Source organism: Diadema setosum, chromosome 12 (genome assembly GCF_964275005.1).
Source record: "Diadema setosum chromosome 12, eeDiaSeto1, whole genome shotgun sequence".
Taxonomy (NCBI): Eukaryota; Metazoa; Echinodermata; class Echinoidea; order Diadematoida; family Diadematidae; genus Diadema; species Diadema setosum.
The window spans coordinates 29,264,254-29,284,672 of record NC_092696.1 but is presented as its reverse complement, the minus strand read 5'-3'; the positions used below and the strand labels follow the sequence as shown (position 1 = coordinate 29,284,672).

General features: G+C 38.2%; 2 protein-coding genes across 2 annotated transcripts in view; both read left to right on the top strand.

Annotated features, from left to right (window-relative positions):
- Window positions 1-15,665, top strand: part of LOC140235946 (uncharacterized) — a 32,164-nt gene extending 16,499 nt beyond the window's left edge. The window contains exons 2-3 of the mRNA XM_072315939.1: window positions 11,871-12,014; window positions 14,257-15,665. Of these exons, the coding sequence (XP_072172040.1) occupies window positions 11,871-12,014; window positions 14,257-14,447 (335 nt within the window). The 3' untranslated portion in view covers window positions 14,448-15,665. The remainder of the gene's footprint in view (window positions 1-11,870; window positions 12,015-14,256) is intronic.
- Window positions 883-1,650, top strand: LOC140236251 (uncharacterized). Its single transcript, XM_072316213.1, has one exon. The coding sequence runs from the start codon at window positions 883-885 to the stop codon at window positions 1,648-1,650; it is 768 nt and encodes a 255-aa protein (XP_072172314.1).
- Window positions 15,666-20,419: the final 4,754 nt, after the last annotated feature.

Below are 20,419 nucleotides of genomic sequence, written 5' to 3'. Positions count from 1 at the left end.
GTTAACGAAAAGTCAATATCGCGTCACAGTCAGTTTTTCTTGCAAAGACTATAAAGTTCTCTTAATTTCCAGATAATGAACACTTTTGCATAAATATCCAAGCTAAAACAGTCAATCAAAAATGCCTAATTTTCTTTTAACTAATTTTTTGGAATGCGCACCGGTTGCTATGTGAGGCTGTATCTTAGCAACCAATTGACCTTGGGGCAAAATATTTTGGGATTTTCCGTCAGACACTTTGGGAAACATTTGGTGCGATTTTTAAGAAAATCGGAGGGGGTCGGGTGACAAGCACTGGATGATTTGACATGGATTGACCCATTCAATTAAAAAAGAAATGAAATTGATGCTTTTCAAAGTTTTGATTGATGGACCATTCTGGTCACCTGTTATCAACAAGTTCATCTTTTGCTTGACATGCGTGAACAATCCCATGACTGATAAATTCCATTATTATGTCGGACAAGCTTATGCACTTTGTCGTTTTGGAAACGAGTGAAGTACGCGTGAGTACCATTAATTCGACTGTTGAAACTTCGACATCACATCCTCGTATATGCCTTATCATCCTAATGAAGAATTTTAAAGGCTGGACATGGTGTGGTGTACATGTGCATGTGGGGATTTCAGCTCTCATGTTTGGATGTGTATTGGTCGATATAGTGAAAGATGACTTCGCTGTTCTAAATTATCTCAAGAGTTTATCCTAATACTTGCTTTTTGACCTTCAGTCTCGTCTCTGGAGTGCCATTTAAAGGAGATATTTTGACAGCTGTTGTTATCTCTCCACCACGTGTTTTGTTTTCACTGTCCCACCTACTGGATTTTGTGTTTGCTGCTCATATTACTTTCATCACTTGTCAACTGTGACCTCGTCTTGCCATGGCAACCATTTCTAACAAGTTTGCCACACTTGAGGATGAAGGTGATACTGATGTGTCTTTCAAGATTAATGAGGTGGTAGAGGGGGCAATGCAGCTTGTCCCTGACCGTGAGGGTGGAAACCGTCAGCTTGTGGGGGACATAGTGAAGGCTGTGGTTGCTGCATTGTTGCCAATGGTGCAGTCCATCGCACATCAACTTGTGAGTGGCCCACAGGTGTCCGTGCAGAAGGTGCAGGCCACAGTTCAAAATCATGACAACAGACTGGACGAGGTAGAACAGTATTCTAGGAGAGACAATGTTATCATGCGAGGGGTGCCTGAAAATGATGGCGAGTCTACAAATGCTGTAGTCATCGATGTTGCTGCCAGCGCAGGGGTTGCCGTGTCTGAGGCAGATATCAGCACCAGCCACCGCGTGGGGAGGCCTCAGCCCAATAAAATGAGACCTATTGTTGCGCGTTTCGTACGTCGTGACCTCCGCACTCAGCTCCTTCGTAGTAAGCGTAAGTTAAAGGACTCGGAACAACACAAGGACATAATGATCATGGAGCATCTGTCCCCTGGGCGTGCCAAGCTTCTTCAGGCTGTGAAGCAAGACGAGAACACAGAGAAAGTAAGGACAATCGATGGGAAGGTGCATTGCACTCTGAAGAGCGACCCGCACAAGAAGCACATCATTCACGGTCCGGATGACCTCTTCAAGCGTCTAGGATGGAGTGAGGACAAGCTGAAACAGTCGGGTCTCTTCCTCGACATTTCGACCTAGGAATTACCCGGCCCTCTTTCATCTACAGATTTAACCCAGATCTCATTTATAAGTTTGAATGTTAATGGTTTGCAGAGTAAACTCGATATTGGAATTTTGGACTTACATTTGCAAGCATATGATGTAATCTGTCTTTTAGAGACAAAAACAGACACACCAGATCTGTCTCAATCTCATGTTTGCGGTTTTCAGTGTTATAGTATGCCAAAATATTCCAATAAACAAAAGTTTGGTGGGTTTCACGGTATGTGTATTCTGATGAAGAATCAAATTTTTAATTGTTCTGAAAGAATTCATGCAACAGTTTCTGAATCAATTTTATGGGTCAAGGTAAATAGTAAAATTTTAGGTTTTGAGTTTATTGTTGGTGCAGTGTACTTGCCATGTGAGGGATCAATTCACCATTCTAATGAAGTTTTTGACAACCTGGTGCAGGATATTATTGATATTAAAAGTAGATATGATGCACCCTTTTGTTTGCTGGGTGATTTCAATGCCAGGACGGGTTTGCTTGATGATTTTTTAGATGTAGAGGATGTGTTGACAGATCAGACTGGATTAGGCTTTTGTAATGATGCCTCTGATATGCATGTAACTACTGATGGCCTAGATATTCCAACTACTCGTTATAATACTGATGTCCATGTAAATAATAATGGAAAGTCTGTTATTGATGTGTGCCAAAGTTTTGATCTCAGGATTGTTAATGGAAGAATAGGGGAAGATCAGTCTGTCGGAAAATACACATGTTTCAACAAAAATGGTGGTTGTAGCACCATTGATTATGTTATTGTATCTCGCCAGTTATTTTCTAGCATTACACATTTCAGTATTGATGTATTTGATAAATGTTTGTCAGATGTTCATTGTCCTGTCAGTGTGACCTTGCAATCGGAAAATTCTACATCTGCTGTGAATGTCGACACTGTTTTTAACAATTCTCAAAACGCTGCAGTAGACAACGCAGTTTTAGATTCACAGCCTAATGAAAGTCAACGTTATTTATTATTCCAGTGGAGCAGTGACAGCGCTGCAATATTTAAACAGAAAATCAAGGACTCGGCTGAGCTAATGTGTGAAAATGTGGAATGTTTAGATGGGAATGCAAATCAAGATAGTATTGATTTTTGTTACTCACAATTATGCAATATGTTCGTCAGTGTTGCACAAGATGTTGGCATTTGTAAGTGGAGACAATCTCGACATAATATAAACAAAAATGAGACTGTCAATAAGGATAAAAACAACCATCAGCCTTGGTTTGATGCAGAATGTAGAGCTGCCCGTCAGGAGTATTTGAATGTTAAAAATCGATTAAAGAGGAAGCTTAAATTTCTGGGCAGGTCAGGGGCTACTTGTCTATTGAATCATTATGAGTCTACAGGAAAGCTTTATAAGAATTTATTAAGACATAAAAGAAGGGCATTTCATAGAGATTTGAATGAAACTCTCCGTTCATTACAGGCATCAAATCCGAAAGAATATTGGCAATTACTCAACAGTAATAATGAACGCAAAGTAAAGAAAACAGGAAATGTTTCATTAGGGGATTTTGTTAATCATTTTAGTCATTTAGGTAATAGCCAAGAGGACCAGCCCACAGGCCTGGAAGATAGTATGGGTACTTCAGAAATTGTTGAGGCAGATGGTCCCTTGGATGCCCCAGTCACTTTGGAAGAAGTGGTACTAATGATTAAGAAACTTAAAAATTCAAAAGCTTGTGGAAAAGATTTCATAAGAAATGAATTCCTTAAGAATTGTCCCGTAGAGATGCTTCATGTGTTGGTAAAGTTCTTTAATGTGGTACTGGACAGTGGTATTGTTCCAACTGAATGGTGCATAGGGATTATCATTCCTATTTTTAAGAATAAGGGTATAGACACAAATCCTGATAATTATAGAGGAATAACTCTTCTCAGTTGTCTAGGAAAACTTTTTACTTCCATTTTGAATCATCGAATCTCAGAGTTTTTCGAAGCAGCTAATATGTTAGGTGAAGAACAGGCTGGCTTTCGTTCTAATTATTCTACAATTGATAATATTTTTGTTTTGAAGACTATAATTGATGTTTATAGTCTGCAAAATAAAAAACGCTTATACTGTGCATTTATTGATTACAAGAAAGCATTTGATCTAATTGATAGATCATCTTTATGGTACAAAATGTTGAAGATGGGGCTTAGGGGTAAACTGTTTACTGTCATTAAGAATATTTATGAAAGTGCTAAATCATGTGTGGCGGTTAGGGGGGAGATGTCAGAGTTTTTTACTTGTAACATTGGTGTACGACAGGGTGAAAACCTTTCCCCGCTTTTATTTGCCATTTATCTGAATGATTTTCAAGAATACATAAGAAATTCATATGGTGGACTTAAATATTTGGAAAGTGAGATTTCTTACCACCTGGATTCTGATAATGTCAAAAAAGCTTTAAATCTTTCTTGTTTACTTTATGCAGATGACACAATAATTTTAGCAGAAACTCCGGAGGAGTTGCAAAAAGCTCTTGATGCTGTAGATAGTTATTGTCAGACATGGCGCTTGACTGTAAATGCAAGCAAGACTAAAATTGTTATTTTCTCCCGTGGGAAGGTTAGAAGAATTCCTGAATTCGTTTATGCTGGTGATCCACTCGAGGTTGTAGATGACTTTGTGTACCTTGGAGTTAAATTCAATTATAATGGTAGTTTTAAAAAGGCAATTTCTAAACAAGTCATACAAGCTAGAAAAGCACTCTATAGCATGTTGGTCAAGGCTAAAAAGTTACAGCTCTCTGTGGACACACAGTGCCACCTATTTGATCATCTTGTTTTACCTGTTTTACTCTATGGTTGTGAAGTCTGGGGTTATGAGTGCATAGACCAAATTGAAATTTTCCATAGGAAATTCTTAAGAAAAATTTTGCTTGTGAACAAATGTACTCCTGATTGTATGGTTTATGGTGAAACTGGACGTGGAGTAATTTTGAACCATATTAAATGTCGAATGATTGGATTCTGGTTGAGATTAGTCAGGGGAAAAGAAACCAAACACTCATGTACAATTTTCAAATTTCTTCTGCATTTACAAGGAGACATACACTCCCCGTCAAAATCACAATGGTTATTATCTATCGCAAATATTTTTTATTATGCAGGGCTAGGGAATGTGTGGTTAGCACAAGGGGGTGGATTTAGTGCTGCATGGATTTCACACACCTCAAAAGTTAGACTTTTTGATATGTTTATTCAAGAGTGGAGAGCAGCAACATGGTCAAATAGAATCTGTACAAATTATAGAATGTTTAAGGATAATTTGATGTTAGAGAAGTATTTACAAGTCTTGTGTAAGAAAGATTATATTACATTAAGTAAATTCAGATGTAGATCTAATGGATTACCCGTTAATAAGGGCAGGTTTGATGCAAGCCTGACAGATGAATTGCATTGTACTATTTGTTCATCCGATGATATAGGGGATGAATTTCATTATATTTTTGTTTGTCCCTTTTTCAACAAAGAGAGATTATTGTATTTACCAAGTAGCTTGACGGCCAGTAGACCAAGTGCATTACATATGGCCAAATTATTCAATTCAACTAATGCTTGCCATTTGAAAAAACTAGCCAAATTTGTCAGAATTATTATGTTTCAGTTCTCTTCAATACCAAAGAAGAAAGACAGTATTTTTGTAGAAAGTAAAGTAGATGTGAATGTTTGTACACGTAGTGGTAGAGTAGTTAAACGTCCTTTACGCCTTGTTTTGTAAACATATTTATTTATGTCTGTTATTTTCACACGTACATGTACATTATCACTTATATTTTTGTATTTATATATTGTAAATATGTTTGTACTCTCATACCCCGAGAGGGGGTCGATAGAGTCAATAAAATCTTACAAATCTTACATACGAATATTATATATTATTACCTATACGAGGTAGTTTTGCGAGGCAATTCCGGTTGATATTTTGCAGGGTTAAAGGTCAGCAGTTGATATTTTGCAGGGTTAAAAGGTCAGCAAGCAATATTCGTTCGCCTCTGCCGGGTTCGCGACGTTGCTGCGTGTCGGGTACACACACCGTACACAAAACAAAAACAGTGCAATCTTCCGGTTTGGGGAGGTGGGAAGAGAGAGAGTGGAATCTCTCTCCCCACCGATCGACCACGAAAAGAAAACATCCAGGACGTCCAGGGTGTCAGTTACACGCACCGCAGAAGAACGCTGATAAATCAACTCATACAAGGTCGACTACTTACAGCAGCACTAGGCAATGACTAGTCCATTTGTGATCAGTAATTGCACAGTGACCATCAGTTTTACAACTCTCAAACTTTTAAAAGAGAAGTGAAAATAAAGTGTAAGAACGTTCAGAAGTTTGAAGTTTGCCTGTTACAACTACATGTATCTTTGAAGTTGGAGTTGGATGATATACATTGATGAACAATTTTGCAATTATTCAACATGTTGATGGTCTACAGGTAGTCAAATGTGGCTTGATCTGTATCATATATAGTGTATAGCCGTATTTACATATTTTCTTAATTTACCTAGGGGGATAGGTAATAATTATGATATTGACTGGCCTTTCTTTCGGGAGGTACCAGATAAATATTGCCCTCACTGAAAACATATTGCCCTCGTCTTCGACTCGGGCAATATGCTTTCAGTTTGGGCAATATTTTCAGGTACCTCCCTCAGGGCCAGTCAATATTATATGATTATTACCTATACGAGGTAGTTTTGCGAGGCGATTCCGGTTGATATTTTGCAGGGTTAAAGGTCAGCAGTTGATATTTTGCAGGGTTAAAAGGTCAGCAAGCAATATTCGTTCGCCTCTGCCGGGTTCGCGACGTTGCTGCGTGTCGGTTACACACACCGTACACAAAACAAAAACAGTGCAATCTTCCGGTTTGGGGAGGTGGGAAGAGAGAGGGTGGAATCTCTCTCCCCACCGATCGACCACGAAAAGAAAACATCCAGGACGTCCAGGGTGTCAGTTACACGCACCGCAGAAGAACGCTGATAAATCAACTCATACAAGGTCGACTACTTACAGCAGCACTAGGCAATGACTAGTCCATTTAGGGCTTTTTACACTTGTGTTTCTTAACCCCGGACTTTCTCTGACCCAGGACTATCGTTAGTCCCGTACCAATTTTTTCAGCTTTTTACACTCGCCAATTAGTCCCGTACTATCTCTTGTCCGGGGCTAAGGAGAAAACTGACCTTTTTACACTCGTCTTTCTTAGCCCCGGACTTTCCAAACCACATGAATATTCATAATTACGCTGTGTACTGTACACGTACACGCACGCACCGGCAGCACTTGATTACCTCGTTTCTGATTGGTCAGTGAGGGTCGCACTTCGTCTCCGTCGCTTAGCCCAGGATTATTTTTTCGTTCTGTTTACACTCACTTGCTTGGCACCGCAATTGCGGTGCTAGCACCGCAATTGCGGTGCTAACCCCTGCTATTTTGCAGGGCCAGATAGTACCGTACTATCGGTGGGGCTAGCCCACTTTGGCAAAAACGAGTGTAAACAGAAAGTGGGCTAAGGATAGTCCCGTACTATCGGTGGGGCTAAGGCCCCCCCTTAGCCCCACCGATAGTCCGGGGCTAAGCAAAAATTTACAAGTGTAAAAAGCCCTTTTGTGATCAGTAATTGCACAGTGACCATCAGTTTTACAACTCTCAAACTTTTAAAAGAGAAGTGAAAATAAAGTGTAAGAACGTTCAGAAGTTTGAAGTTTGCCTGTTACAACTACATGTATCTTTGAAGTTGGAGTTGGATGATATACATTGATGAACAATTTTGCAATTATTCAACATGTTGATGGTCTACAGGTAGTCAAATGTGGCTTGATCTGTATCATATATAGTGTATAGCCGTATTTACATATTTTCTTAATTTACCTAGGGGGATAGGTAATAATTATGATATTGACTGGCCTTTCTTTCGGGAGGTACCAGATAAATATTGCCCTCACTGAAAACATATTGCCCTCGTCTTCGACTCGGGCAATATGCTTTCAGTTTGGGCAATATTTTCTGGTACCTCCCTCAGGGCCAGTCAATATTATATAAATATGACAATTACAGCCAGCATTTGTGCTGAAGCAACTGATTATAATAAAGAAAGATCAATTACACCTATGTGCACATGATCTATCAAACTCCGAACTGCATGGCTTATATACTAGTCATTCGCAGCGAATTCAGTTTGTATCAGTGACATAATATTCGCAAGACTGATGATGAAAATGTACCAGCAGAATTTATGTCGTAAATATTTTTTACTCTCCTTGATTTACCCGTCCATATCTGAGACATCTGTATCGGAATTGCCAGTCTTTATCAATATGCATAATTATCCTGTTACTAGTGCTCGAAATCGATCCCGACCTATACACGTGTATGTCATGTTTCATAATAATATTTCAAGTGGGCTTTATGTTTGAGTGCAACGTCGCGCGTCGGTCTGAAATGCCGAATCTCGCCCATTCTCAAACCTAATTTCTTTCCCATTTTTAATGTTTAATTTGTGTGTGTGTGTGTTTGTGTTCATTTGTGACTATATCTTGATGTGCGAAATGCCAGGCATCTGCATTTTGAGCCCGATTTCATTTTCATGGAAGCAAATGTCGCAGGAGCAAATGTCATGATATTATTTGTACAAATCAGGCACGTTGGTTTTTTAATTCACTGAGATAAGCATCCCTGATGTAATGATTATTCATGCAATCCTCATGAATGGCGCTTACTATACTAGTACACTAGTACTGACAGCAAGGCTGGTATTTAGCAATGTTGGTAGAAAGAGTTTATTTATGCATTCAACACAAAACGATCAAAATGCATGCCTGCCGAAGTGCCAATTGACAGACCATTTTTGTCTGCCGCTCTGCGTAATTTCATTCTTTGTTTAAACGTGAATTCCATAAGATTGTGGGCATGCTTATGCATCATGCTGCTTTGAAAACAAGTGAAGTGCCTAACCAAATGAGAAAAAAGAAAGGTCATTTGTACAAATGTGCCCATGAGCTAACTCTTAACTGGCTTAGTGTGATATCCTCAAGGATGACCCATTCTAGTTACATGCGTGCAGAAACCGCCAATGCCGTGACGTCACCAAGCTTCTCTATTGTTTGCCTTGTTTACGTCACTTTATAAACCAATCGGACCTGGCTAAACATCCTCCATTAATTGCGTTGTCCCATCGCACGCGTATGCTAAATGCATTTTGTTCGTGTCATCATTCTCGTTCATTTATGGTTGATCATGAATTTCTAAGACGTTCCTACTTGTTATCCCAAACACATATAAATTCTTACACTCTGTCAAGTACTCTGTATAACCACTTTGTAAGTGTTTAATTTGCAGAAGTCTGAAAATCATCCGGAAGTCCCCTTTAAATGTAACCTCTGACTGCTTAGCTGGAATGAGGTCCCATATATTTGCGATCTTGGTGTGTAAATACCCAGGCGTTTCGGATGTCTCGGGCATGGATAATTCCGCTTTTACGGATGCAATGTTTCAAAGCTATTTTGAATAAAATGCCCTACCTTTTCCAAATTTGCCCGGTTGTATAATTTTGAAATGGGAGAAAATTCCATATTGATGAATCATGTTGTCATTATTCACCTCTTAAAAAATGTCAAATACATGTTTGCAGGCTGTTTCAGATTATCCATGGAACTTGTAATGGCTGAGCTGAACGATTTCACATTTACCACTCTTCAGCGTAGCAGTATCTTTACAGAGGGGGGGGGGGGATGATATTCCTGTACATTGCAATAATATCCTTCCCCTTCGTGATTCGAGTCATTTTTAATAATAATAATAATGATGATGATAATAATAATGATAATAATAAAAATAATAATAATAATAATAATAATACTGGGGTACTTATAATGCGCCAATTCCACGTAACTAATGTGCTCAAGGCGCAGTAGAAAAGGTGAGTAATGATACTATGAAAAAAAAAAATCATAACATATAACAATTCTTCTGGAAAACGGTTACGTACAAATGAGTCTTGAGGGCAACTTTAATGGAGTCAACATTCGAAATGTAACGGATAACTTGAGGCAACTGATTCCACAGGTAAGGTCTAGCCTGTGCAAATGACCGATCCCCCATGATTTCTTCGTTTTTGGAACAACAAGCAATCTACAATCGGATGACCTTAAACATCTGGGAGGATTATAAAATGTCGGCAAATTAACATTATACACTGTACTGTGGGGCAGTTCCGTGTATGCAATGAAAAACAAACAATAATGATTTAAATACAATTTTTATAATAAATAAATATAAATTTTAAGTATTGTTTTGTTTTGTTTTTGATTTTGTTTTTTGGTGTTTTTTTTTTTTTTGAATTTCTCAATAACATGAGGTAACACAGCTTGGTAGAGAGGATTTATCTGTCATATTTTCTCAATGCTCGGATGGTCAGAAGCTATAGCAGTGTGTTTGTGTGTGACACACACCCACACACTTAAACCTGGCATAAACCCGATGGATAATTCAACTTGGGGATAAATGCGAGGGATCGCCGAAGAAAGAATATAAATAATTACCGGTAGTGTTAAAAAATGTTAGAATTATAAATATTAAAAAACATACAATTATGAGGAATTCAAAGTTTATTTGCCAGAATCGGTTTTCAAATGGCTAGCATATCTAAAAATAATGAGGATTACTTTGTTTTACGTATCTTAGCCATTTCAAAACCATTTTTCATCAAATTAGCCTTTAATTCCTCTATTATGTATACTCTTCTATATCTGATAAGAGGATTCTCATTATCTGAATATGTAGAATACGTATCATTAATCAAATTTTGGAAACCTCAAACCCCATCTCAACCGAAACTGTACCATCCCTTTAACTCAAGCTTAACTGATGACCTATGTTCGTCGTGAACTGTTGACATTCTGCGATGGCGGTAGTGAAAAGTTAAAAATTGATATTTTTTTGACGGATTTTCCGATTTAATTCAAGCTTCACTGACCTGTTAATAACATTCTTTCAATCCCCATGCGTTATGGGCACACTTGCTCTTTAAGCAGTGGCTGTGTAGTAAAATCTTGACAACACAGTGCCAGTCGCAAAGAAGCTTTCATTGTGTACGCAGCGTGATATACATTGTATTATGGTAGCTTACTCTGCACGCGTTCTTTTTCAGTGTATAGAGTGTAAATGCATAAATGATTAAGATTTTCATGAGAACAAAACAAAATATAGCTTTTGTGTGACATCACGGGAAGGCACGATGGTAGCTTCAATCTATAGTGTGCCTCGACACTGCGTTTGTATTTCCGGCAAAAGCTTGTTTTCATTGTCGGCGTTTATGTTGTTGGGAAAGAAACATGAACAGCAACAACTTCAGCAGCAGCAGTAATAATAACGACAACAACAACAACAATAAAATGAATACCATTAAGAAGTTTTGCACGTCGCCTCTGTAATCTGCACCTCGCAGGCACCCTAACTTGTATGTTCCAATATAGTTACCACTACAACGTCTGTACAACGCTTTTCCCTGCTATGTATTTGGATATTTATATCTGGGTATAGACCATGTTCCCTGTAAGAGATTAATTTGTCTTCAGAGCACAAATTACTGTAACTTATTGCGCGGTTTCAAGGGGTTATGCAATGGACTTGGTTGCGTTGCTTTGTCAGTGCATGAATAATTATTTCTTGTTAGGCACACTTGAAGTCCCCCCCCCCCCCCCCCGTTAGAAAATACCATAAAACTAGCACCCAAACGAAATTGATGTGTACAGCATGTTTACTTACTAATCTTTTTGGTTCAATGTAGTACTTCTTCATTAACATGATATGAAGAGTTTGTTCGCAAAATCCGATAAGTCCTTATTTGCCAAATTGAGATATTTCCGATGAAAGGTCAAGAAAAATAAAGAGAATAATAAGAAAAATTTTGCTTCTTTTGACCATAACTTCAAAAATGTGCCTTTGGTGACCAATGTATCATTTAAAAGGTATTATGTTGTACTTAATGACAGAAACCGTACTTAAAAATGTTCAAAAATGGACTTATCGGTTTTTGCAAACAAACTTTATATACATGTATGTATATACATGTATATGTATATACATATATATATATATATATATATATGTACATATATAATGTTTCAGGTTTCAAGTTTATGTATGAATTATACATATTTATTATATTTCTCCTCTCTATATATTTCACGCAGTGTCTGCCCTGGACTGCTATGTCTGCAACGATTGTCGCAGTGCCACATCTTTCCTGTTTAACAGCGAAACGTGTCCGACCTCTATTCTGAACATCGGAGGGGCGAACGAAAACCGATGCAGCAAGGAGATTGCGGTAGATGGCAGTAAGTTTTAAAGAGAAACAAAATGGAAAGGCAGTCTCTCTAGATGTCATGATACACACTGGTCTGGCCGGGGTTATTCAGCGAAACCAACACCCACGAGTCATACGGCCCACGAACTCGATATTGGAAAATGGAAAGACCGTCTCTCTAAAAATGTCCTCACACTGGACCACGAGCTCGGCATCCAATGGTCCATGAGACATCATATGGGAAACGAGAAATTCAGCCCATAAGCTTGACACTTCGCAAATAAGGCCCACGAGTCCGATACTAGGCAAAAAGGGCCCACGAGCTTTCACCCCGTGCAGTACGGCCTAAGCCCCGTGATGAATTGTCGATCTTGCGGACTTGTTTGCCTATAGAGTCAATCTCATCGGCCGTATTTTCCTAGTGTCGAGCTAATGGACCATAATTATATAGCTCATGGGCTTATTTGAGTTGATACTGAGCTTGTGGGCTGTATGTCTCGTGGGTGTCAGACTCGTGACATGCCATTGCATGCCCAAACGTCGGTACGAGGAAGCCGATAATCGAAAAGTCACTTCCTATAAATGAGTAGTAGTCTGCCACACACTTTGACACATCGCAGTGCAATGATGCTATGATGCCATTGACTTGTGAAGTAAGTGTGTCTTCCAAACAAAACCAAAAACACCAAATTCTTGGCTTCCACCGACGAACTGCCAAGTTCAATTTGAAGACGTTTACGACTTGGATCAAATGATTTGCCTCGCTGTTCTTTTTTTTTTCTTTTCTTTTTTGCGAGTTAGACCTGTAGGGTAGTAATCTACCCCGTAATTTTCTACTGCTCATATCCGCAGTCGAATGGATAGCTATTGGGTACAACTGAAGTTTATTTGTAAAGCGAATAAACTATTTTTTTTTTTAATATATAATAGCAATTAAAGTATTTTTATTAGTATCTTTTTTTCGATATTACGTGAGGATCGTGGTACCTTCGAGTGTGCCTCATTTCTATACACTTATAAACGAAGCTACTGTTTTGGGGGAAGGCATTTATTTCTCGATAGGAAAGAGACTCTAAACTGACATGAAAATTGAATTTAATTTGATGGTTTTTGTGTGCATAGCACTTTATTCATCAATTCCTATTTACTTGTTATTGTCTGCAGTGTGTCTGCATCAATGTAATGCATCTGCAATTTATGTGTTATCATAGCATAATTATTCTTTAAAAGAAAAAGAACGACGTTGAATTGATTTTTCTGTTGTCTTTTTTTTTTCTGTCCGCCTGACTGTCTTTCTGTCCATCTGTCTGTTATTTATCAGTCAATCAATTTATCAATTTTTAAGCGCAAAACCTATGGACATAATTATAGTCTTCTGCGCTGGAAAAGCTTCTGATGGGCTTGATGATAATGAACAGTTATTGCAACTGATTGACAAATTGCCCTACATCGACGTAAATAAGCACTGAATTGATCAGTGTCTTAGTAGTAGCCATGATAAATAATCATGGGCGTACATACTCGAGCAGGATTTGAACCTACGACCTCCTGATCACCGGACAGGCGTCATCTCCAGTAGACCACCGAGCTTTCGCCCGAAAGCAAGTGTTGGTTCTAATCCTTATAGCATGCAGCGGGTACTGCTTTGTTATTCAAATTCATGATTTTCTTCCGTTGAGATGTTTTCATTGCAACTGATTGACAAATTGCCCTACATCGACGTAGGGCAATTTGTCAATCAGCTGCAATGAAAACATCTCGACGGAAGAAAATCATGAATTTGAATGAACAGTTATATGAAAAGATGTGTTTTGAGTCGTGATTTAAAGACTGTTATACAGTTGGGGATTTCCTGACTTCTAATGGTAGATCATTATCCAGAGTTTGGGAGCTGCACAGGCAAACTTGCTCTCTCTCTCTCTCTCTCCCAATGTTACTTTGGCTTACGTGTTTAAATTTGTAAGAGAAGAGTGTGTCCTTAAAACTGCGCAAATTATGCGTACTAGGTATGTCTATGAGATTTAAGTACTAATAATTCAGATTAACTGGGGGCTTGATGGATGAGTGACTCATGTACAATCAACAAAATCTTCACCAATATTCGTTTACTAATCGGAAGCCAGTGTAGGTCTTTCAGAAGAAGAGTAATCCTTGGGAACTTGCCTTGGTTACACATAAGCCTTGCGCAGGAGATTTTTTTTTTTTTACTATTTAATTTCTTTTTCTTTTTTCTAACAACAACAACAACAACAACAACAACAACTACAAAATAGCGGTCAACCGAGGTTGCTTGACCCAAGCCGAGTGCGTTGTCCAGGAGGGGATTAACAGGTGCGAAGATAGCGAAGTCGGTTGTACCATCTGTTGTAACGGCAACGACTGCAACGGTGCATCCATGACGACCGTCTCCATGGTTACTGTGCTCCTCGCCGCATGTCACGCCCTCTACCGGCTGTTGCAATAAACAGAGCGAACTGTACTATGGTTTTGCCTTCTGGTGTTGTTGCTATGAATGTTGTTGTTCTTCCGTTACCCTTTCATCACTTGTGGGTCTAGAGGTTAGAAGATGAACTGTAACCATGACGATATTTGCAAGGAAGTAGAGGTGATTTTAGACAATTTAAGTTCCTTTTCCTGGATACATTTTGTAAAACAATACTAAGATCTTTCATACAGTGAATATTGTGTAAATACGTTTACTTAGTGTACAGCCTTTGATTCCACGCTGATAACCTGTCAATGTGTGATTGTGCACTTTCTTCTTTATTTATTTTTTTTTCATTTACAGACGATGTCCCGGTAATTGTGGGTAGAAGAACACTGACACTTGCCCGTCATACCATATTATAAGAAGTCAACCAATAATTTCAATGATTTAGTACAATTACATTTGTAGAGCAAAACCATTTCAGAAAAAAACGGTTTTCGTAGAAGAGTTCCACGCATTGTTTATTGGTTTTCCCTTGAAATATCTGATGTCATCATTTATATATTGCCAAGGAATTGTAGAGGCTGCTTGTAAATAAGTTACTTCAACAAAGTGTACCTGTAAGCATGGCTGAAAACTATTTGGCGAGTTTCTACATGATAATCTTTACATCATTGTACAGTTCTTAAGCGTCGATTTTTAGGAAGGACGAATTACCAGCAAGTATGCACGTGTAACTTTCATGGACTACTTTGCCTCCATAACTGTATAGTGCACGGTGTTCAGTAGCTAAAGGGCAGTAGCAGGTATGATATTGCATGGGATATTGGTGCATACTATGTACTCAAATTTTGATACAACTAAATTTTGTAGTTGTTTGTACTCATTATGGTTCCTGTTTTTATCGCTGTTAATTTTGAAAATGGAAAGGATTTCTATCTGTTTTGCCTTCACAAAGTTGCTTCCTTCCCTTCCTTGCAAACGTTGATGTGTTATTGATAAAATGATTGACCTTAATGGATTTTGTTTTTTTTTTTTTGTTTTTTCGGTATAGCTTCACATTTTTTTTAAAGGAAAGTTTGTGCATCATAGAATAGAGCGTAGATGTGAGTGAAAATACTCTGACATGTTTTCAAGACTTAAGCCTGGTAGCCACAGCACAGGGGAAACATGCGCACCGCTACTTGTATAAATTGCAGTCGACTGAAATTGAGAAGGGATTTAAATTAAAAAGACTTGATTTCTATTAAACAATGATGGTTCTGTAATGCGTTTCTTTTGTGAAGTGAGGAGTAGTTAAGGAAGGATTTTAGGAAGTTGGATATGAAGAATGATGTACATGTATGTATACATGTGTATCACTGTATATACATGTATACTAGTATATAACAGAAACCAAGTTCAGCTGTTACTACCAACAATTTATTTCGGCCAACAAATTTTGGAGAGATTCGCCCATTCTCAAGTGTTCTTGAATCAAGAACACTAGCAACAAAAGCAAGTACAATGTATAATTATCTTTCCCGGTCACGTGATATGACATTTTATTCCGAAACAGTCAATGATATTTTTATATGACATGTCTCGTTTTGTGTGTGTATCATCTGAGCAGTGTAAGCGAGGGCATGGAGAATTGGGTATTGGCTCACAGTGTACACTCTTCCTGTGACTCATAGATCGCATTTTTTTTTCAGTCGTTTTCTGTTTACTGGTTCGATGTTGTTGTTTGTTTGGTCGTGCGCGGAAGTGACAAGATCCGTTCCCGCGAATAAGTTGCGTGCGGATACTACTTCTGCGCCAACACTTGTTATGGTCGTCTGTTAAACTTTATGCGCAGTACCATTTTGCGCAGATATTACTGCGCACTTCATGTCGGCTGCCCGCTGAAATGGAGAAGCACGTGTTTGCTTCGGTAGGATATGTTGGGGAGGGGGGGGGGGGGTGGTATATGAAGGAAACTGGGAGATAGGGTCAAGGTTTTCCATTTCTTGAATTTCTTCGAACATTGAATTTTACACTTCTACACGTTTTCAAAGTACAGCGACTATTGGTCATCGTCACAAATGCAAACTTGATTAAGTGATTTATGTCATGGCCATATGACTCCTTTTTTTTTGACTGAATAAGAATACACGTATTAACAACGTTTGCACGTAGAAGAAATAACATCCCTTACGTTCTATTGTTGGGAAGTTGTAGCACTTTACCTACAGCCATCTTGTATGATTTTAATTGGTTTGAAAGCCTATTAAAATACCTCTGCTTTTTTGAATTTATAGTATACAATTTATAGACCACCACGACGTCTAATTCGCATTTAGTGACAATGACTCATTCGCTTAATAGCAAGAGCAACTGAAATTCCTTTCCCCCATGTGTTTCTAATTTTGTGTGAAATTGTCATTAAAATAATAGTTGCCTGTGTTGCTGGGGTTTTTTCTTTTCTCTGCCTGTGTAGAAATATGGCTGATGTACAAGAATTGTGAAATAGATGACTCATCGAAGAGATTTATATTACAGAATTTCATCTGTATATATATATATATATATATATATATATATATATATTACTAGTATATAATTATAAAAGTTTGTACAACCAGTAAAAAAAAAAAAAATCGTTTTGATGATCTACCAGAGGACCCTGCTATTATTATACCCTGGCGTTGCCACGTACCCATTTATACACCTGTGTCGAGAGGGACATAGTGGGTAAAAACATTTTGTCCAAAGACGTAAGCACTGGAGGGGATTCGTACTCGGGTCCTCGGAAAGGGAGTCGGGAGTCTTATCCACTATGCCACAGCGCAGCGCCCCCACATAAGAGGATTGGTAGCATTTCCATGACACGGAAATGCGGACACCATTAGTGGATGGGAATGCTATTAGCACAGGATGTTACAAAATCTTCGAAGACAAAGCTTGGAAGTATACGTGTACAGTTTTCCCTTTCACAATGGTAAAGTTACACCGAAAAGAGAATTCCACCAGCATAAATAACCAAGTTGTCGAGAAAATGTTTCCTCTGTAAGCGAAAATCCACTTATTTCTCGTTTACTTTAGTAGAATCAACTTCACAAAACCGTTAAAGTACTCATAGCATTGTAAATAAGATACGGAAGTATGGAGTTTCAAACAGTGTCAAATGTTCTTACAAAACAGTCGTGCCAGTTCCGAAAAACAAATGGTGTGCTCAGATCAGGAAACGGTGCCCTCGACCGACGACTTTCCGGTAGATATTAATTTTTATATCGAAAATTTGGTAATGATGATCGTGACACTTCATGCAACTGCGAGATATTTCCCTGAGAAGTCTACGTCCACGAGAAGTTGTTGTTGATTTTTATATCGAATTTAATTTCTAGAAGAAGAAACTGAAGATCCTTTAAACAGACATGGTTCAGTTGTGTCTCTTCCTCTACTAATTCGGAGAAAACGTGTGACCGACTAAACCTGAAAATCACTTTCGCGAAACCACAAAGGATATCAAAATCCCAGGCTTTGCTTCGTTTCTTGTGTTGTAATGTTTTCATAAAAATCATCCGCTTTACTTAATCTTTTTATTTATTATTTTACTACACTTGAACATGGAAACAGATTCGCCATGTTTTCCCGAGAACAATGTGATTTACAGCCTTTACTCTAATCTCCTTTCAGCGACCGTTTACATTTTTGTTAACATCAGCGTCAGGTAAACGCTCTTGATTTTGTAGAAGTATCTAGTCATCATAGCTAATCATACACACACACACACACACACACACACACACACACACACAAAAAAAACACCTCTACCTATTTTCAAGATCATAACAGAATGTTAATACAAACAAGACTCTCAAAATGTGCAGGGGCGATATATTTTGGTGATGCGCCATATTCTATTTCTACCCGTCAAGAACTTTTTCCCGTTGTATCACGCTCTCTTTCATCGTCCCTACTCAGTATTAATAACGTCACAAGAGTTCGTCACCCCCAATGTTTCGGAAACTCAGCTAGGAAATGAGCGCGCTTTAACTGACTCACAACTTGGACAGCGTCCAGACCGCTTGTTAGTCTCAGTCCTGGATTTTTGGTCGTACATGTACTATCATATTCGTATTTCCGTCGTAACAGTGTGACATGCACGATATATTACGTCAAGCAGCGTCATGTCGGAGCGGCATCAGATTGTCTGGATTGCGCAGTCCCACTGATCGTCCCATTTTCCTTAAAGGGGAAAAGCAGTCAGATGTAAGTTAGTTTGATAAGATAGAGTACACCATTACGGGGTCAACAGTGTACAGTGCACTCCCCGGGTTATAATGACTTGCTCGGGACCGGCAGTTTTCCTTCGTTATGACGAAATTTCCCTATAACCGAACAAATACAATAAATAACGAAAACAAGGAAACACGCATATTATCATAATCTGTTTGTTGAACACTCATTATACACTGGAAAGCTATGTGAAATGAGATGGTGCCTTTCTAATTTCGTTTGAATATTACATTTAAAAGTTAAAGTTCTTTGTAATTGTCACACATGTATAGAAAATGACAGTCAAGGAAACGGTTACAGTTCGCTATTCCAAAGTTTCGTTTCTCACTAAAGTTCGTTACTCCGAAGGCTCCTTATTCCGAAGTTCCGTCATTCCCGGGATTTGTTCATTTGAAGCGTCACTCTTCCGAAGATTCGTTACTCTGTAAGTTCATAATTTAGATGTTAATACATATCGTTCGTTTTCCGAAGGTTTGTTGATCGGAAAATGAAATGAGGTTCGTCATTCCGAAGGTTTGCAAATTAAACAAATGAGAAAGTTTCACTATTCCAAGTGTTCGTTGTTCCGAAGGTTTTTTTTTTTTTTTTTTTTATCCGAAAATGAAATAAGGTTTGTTATTCCGAAGGTCTGTAGATTAAAATGATGAGAAATTTTAGTTATTTCGAATGTCCGGTTATCTTATTTAAGTTTTGTTAGTGGACTCTACTTTTTCACTTTTGGATTAACGAAACTTTTTTTTTGATGTTCCGAATAACGAACGTTTGACATTCCTATCATTTTCGGAATAACGAACTGTCGTAATACGAACCATATTTCATTGTCGGATTAACGAACCTTATTAATAACGAACCTTGGGAATAACGCCAAAATGTTCGTAATATCAAAACCCATTTCATTTCTGAACTAACGGACATTTCATTTGTATCAGAATCTGTATGTTTAGTAATAAAGAACCTCCGGAACAATAAAACCAACCTTATTTGATTTCAGATTACATTTGTACTGTGTTACAATAACGCAAGTTCCCCTTGGAAACTGTGCGTGACACACGGAGCGAACACACAGTGATCTGAAGCGTTCAAATCGTCCATGCAGGCAGTGATCTGAAGCGTTCGTCCAGAGACGCTTTATAATGCTTTTCCGCTATACATATATGTTCGAAAGCGATCTGCATTTCGTTATAACGGAGAACATTTCTTTTGTTTTTCTTTGTCAGTGGCGCGCGAAAAAGACTTCGTTATAACGAAAATATGACAGAAATATTGAATTTTCATCATTTTCTTTTTACACTATCAACGGGAAATTGTTAGGGTATGACATGGTTAGCTCATTTGCATAATCATATCCACAGTACAAGAGCTGTTTTGCAGAAATCAGCAAAACTTCAAAATGTCATAACTTCCTTTAATATGAAATTTCATCAGATTTCAGTCAAATCTTTACCGTTAAACTCGTAAGATTCTATTCTTTTCTTATCACACTAACATAATCATCTTGACTGGATTCTCCCTTAAGACTTTCACAGATGTTACACTATTCTTTATGTATCATATACCCTTAAGAAGCCTGGGGCCCGTTGCATAAAAGTTACAATTATGGTAACTTTGCCATCCAATGGTAACTTCCATGGAATTCTTGATTTTGATTGGCTGTTGAGTATTGTTGCCATGGTAGTTACCATTGGAAGGCAAAGTTACCATAATTGTAACTTTTATGCAATGGGGCCCCAGAAGTCAAACTGAAAAAT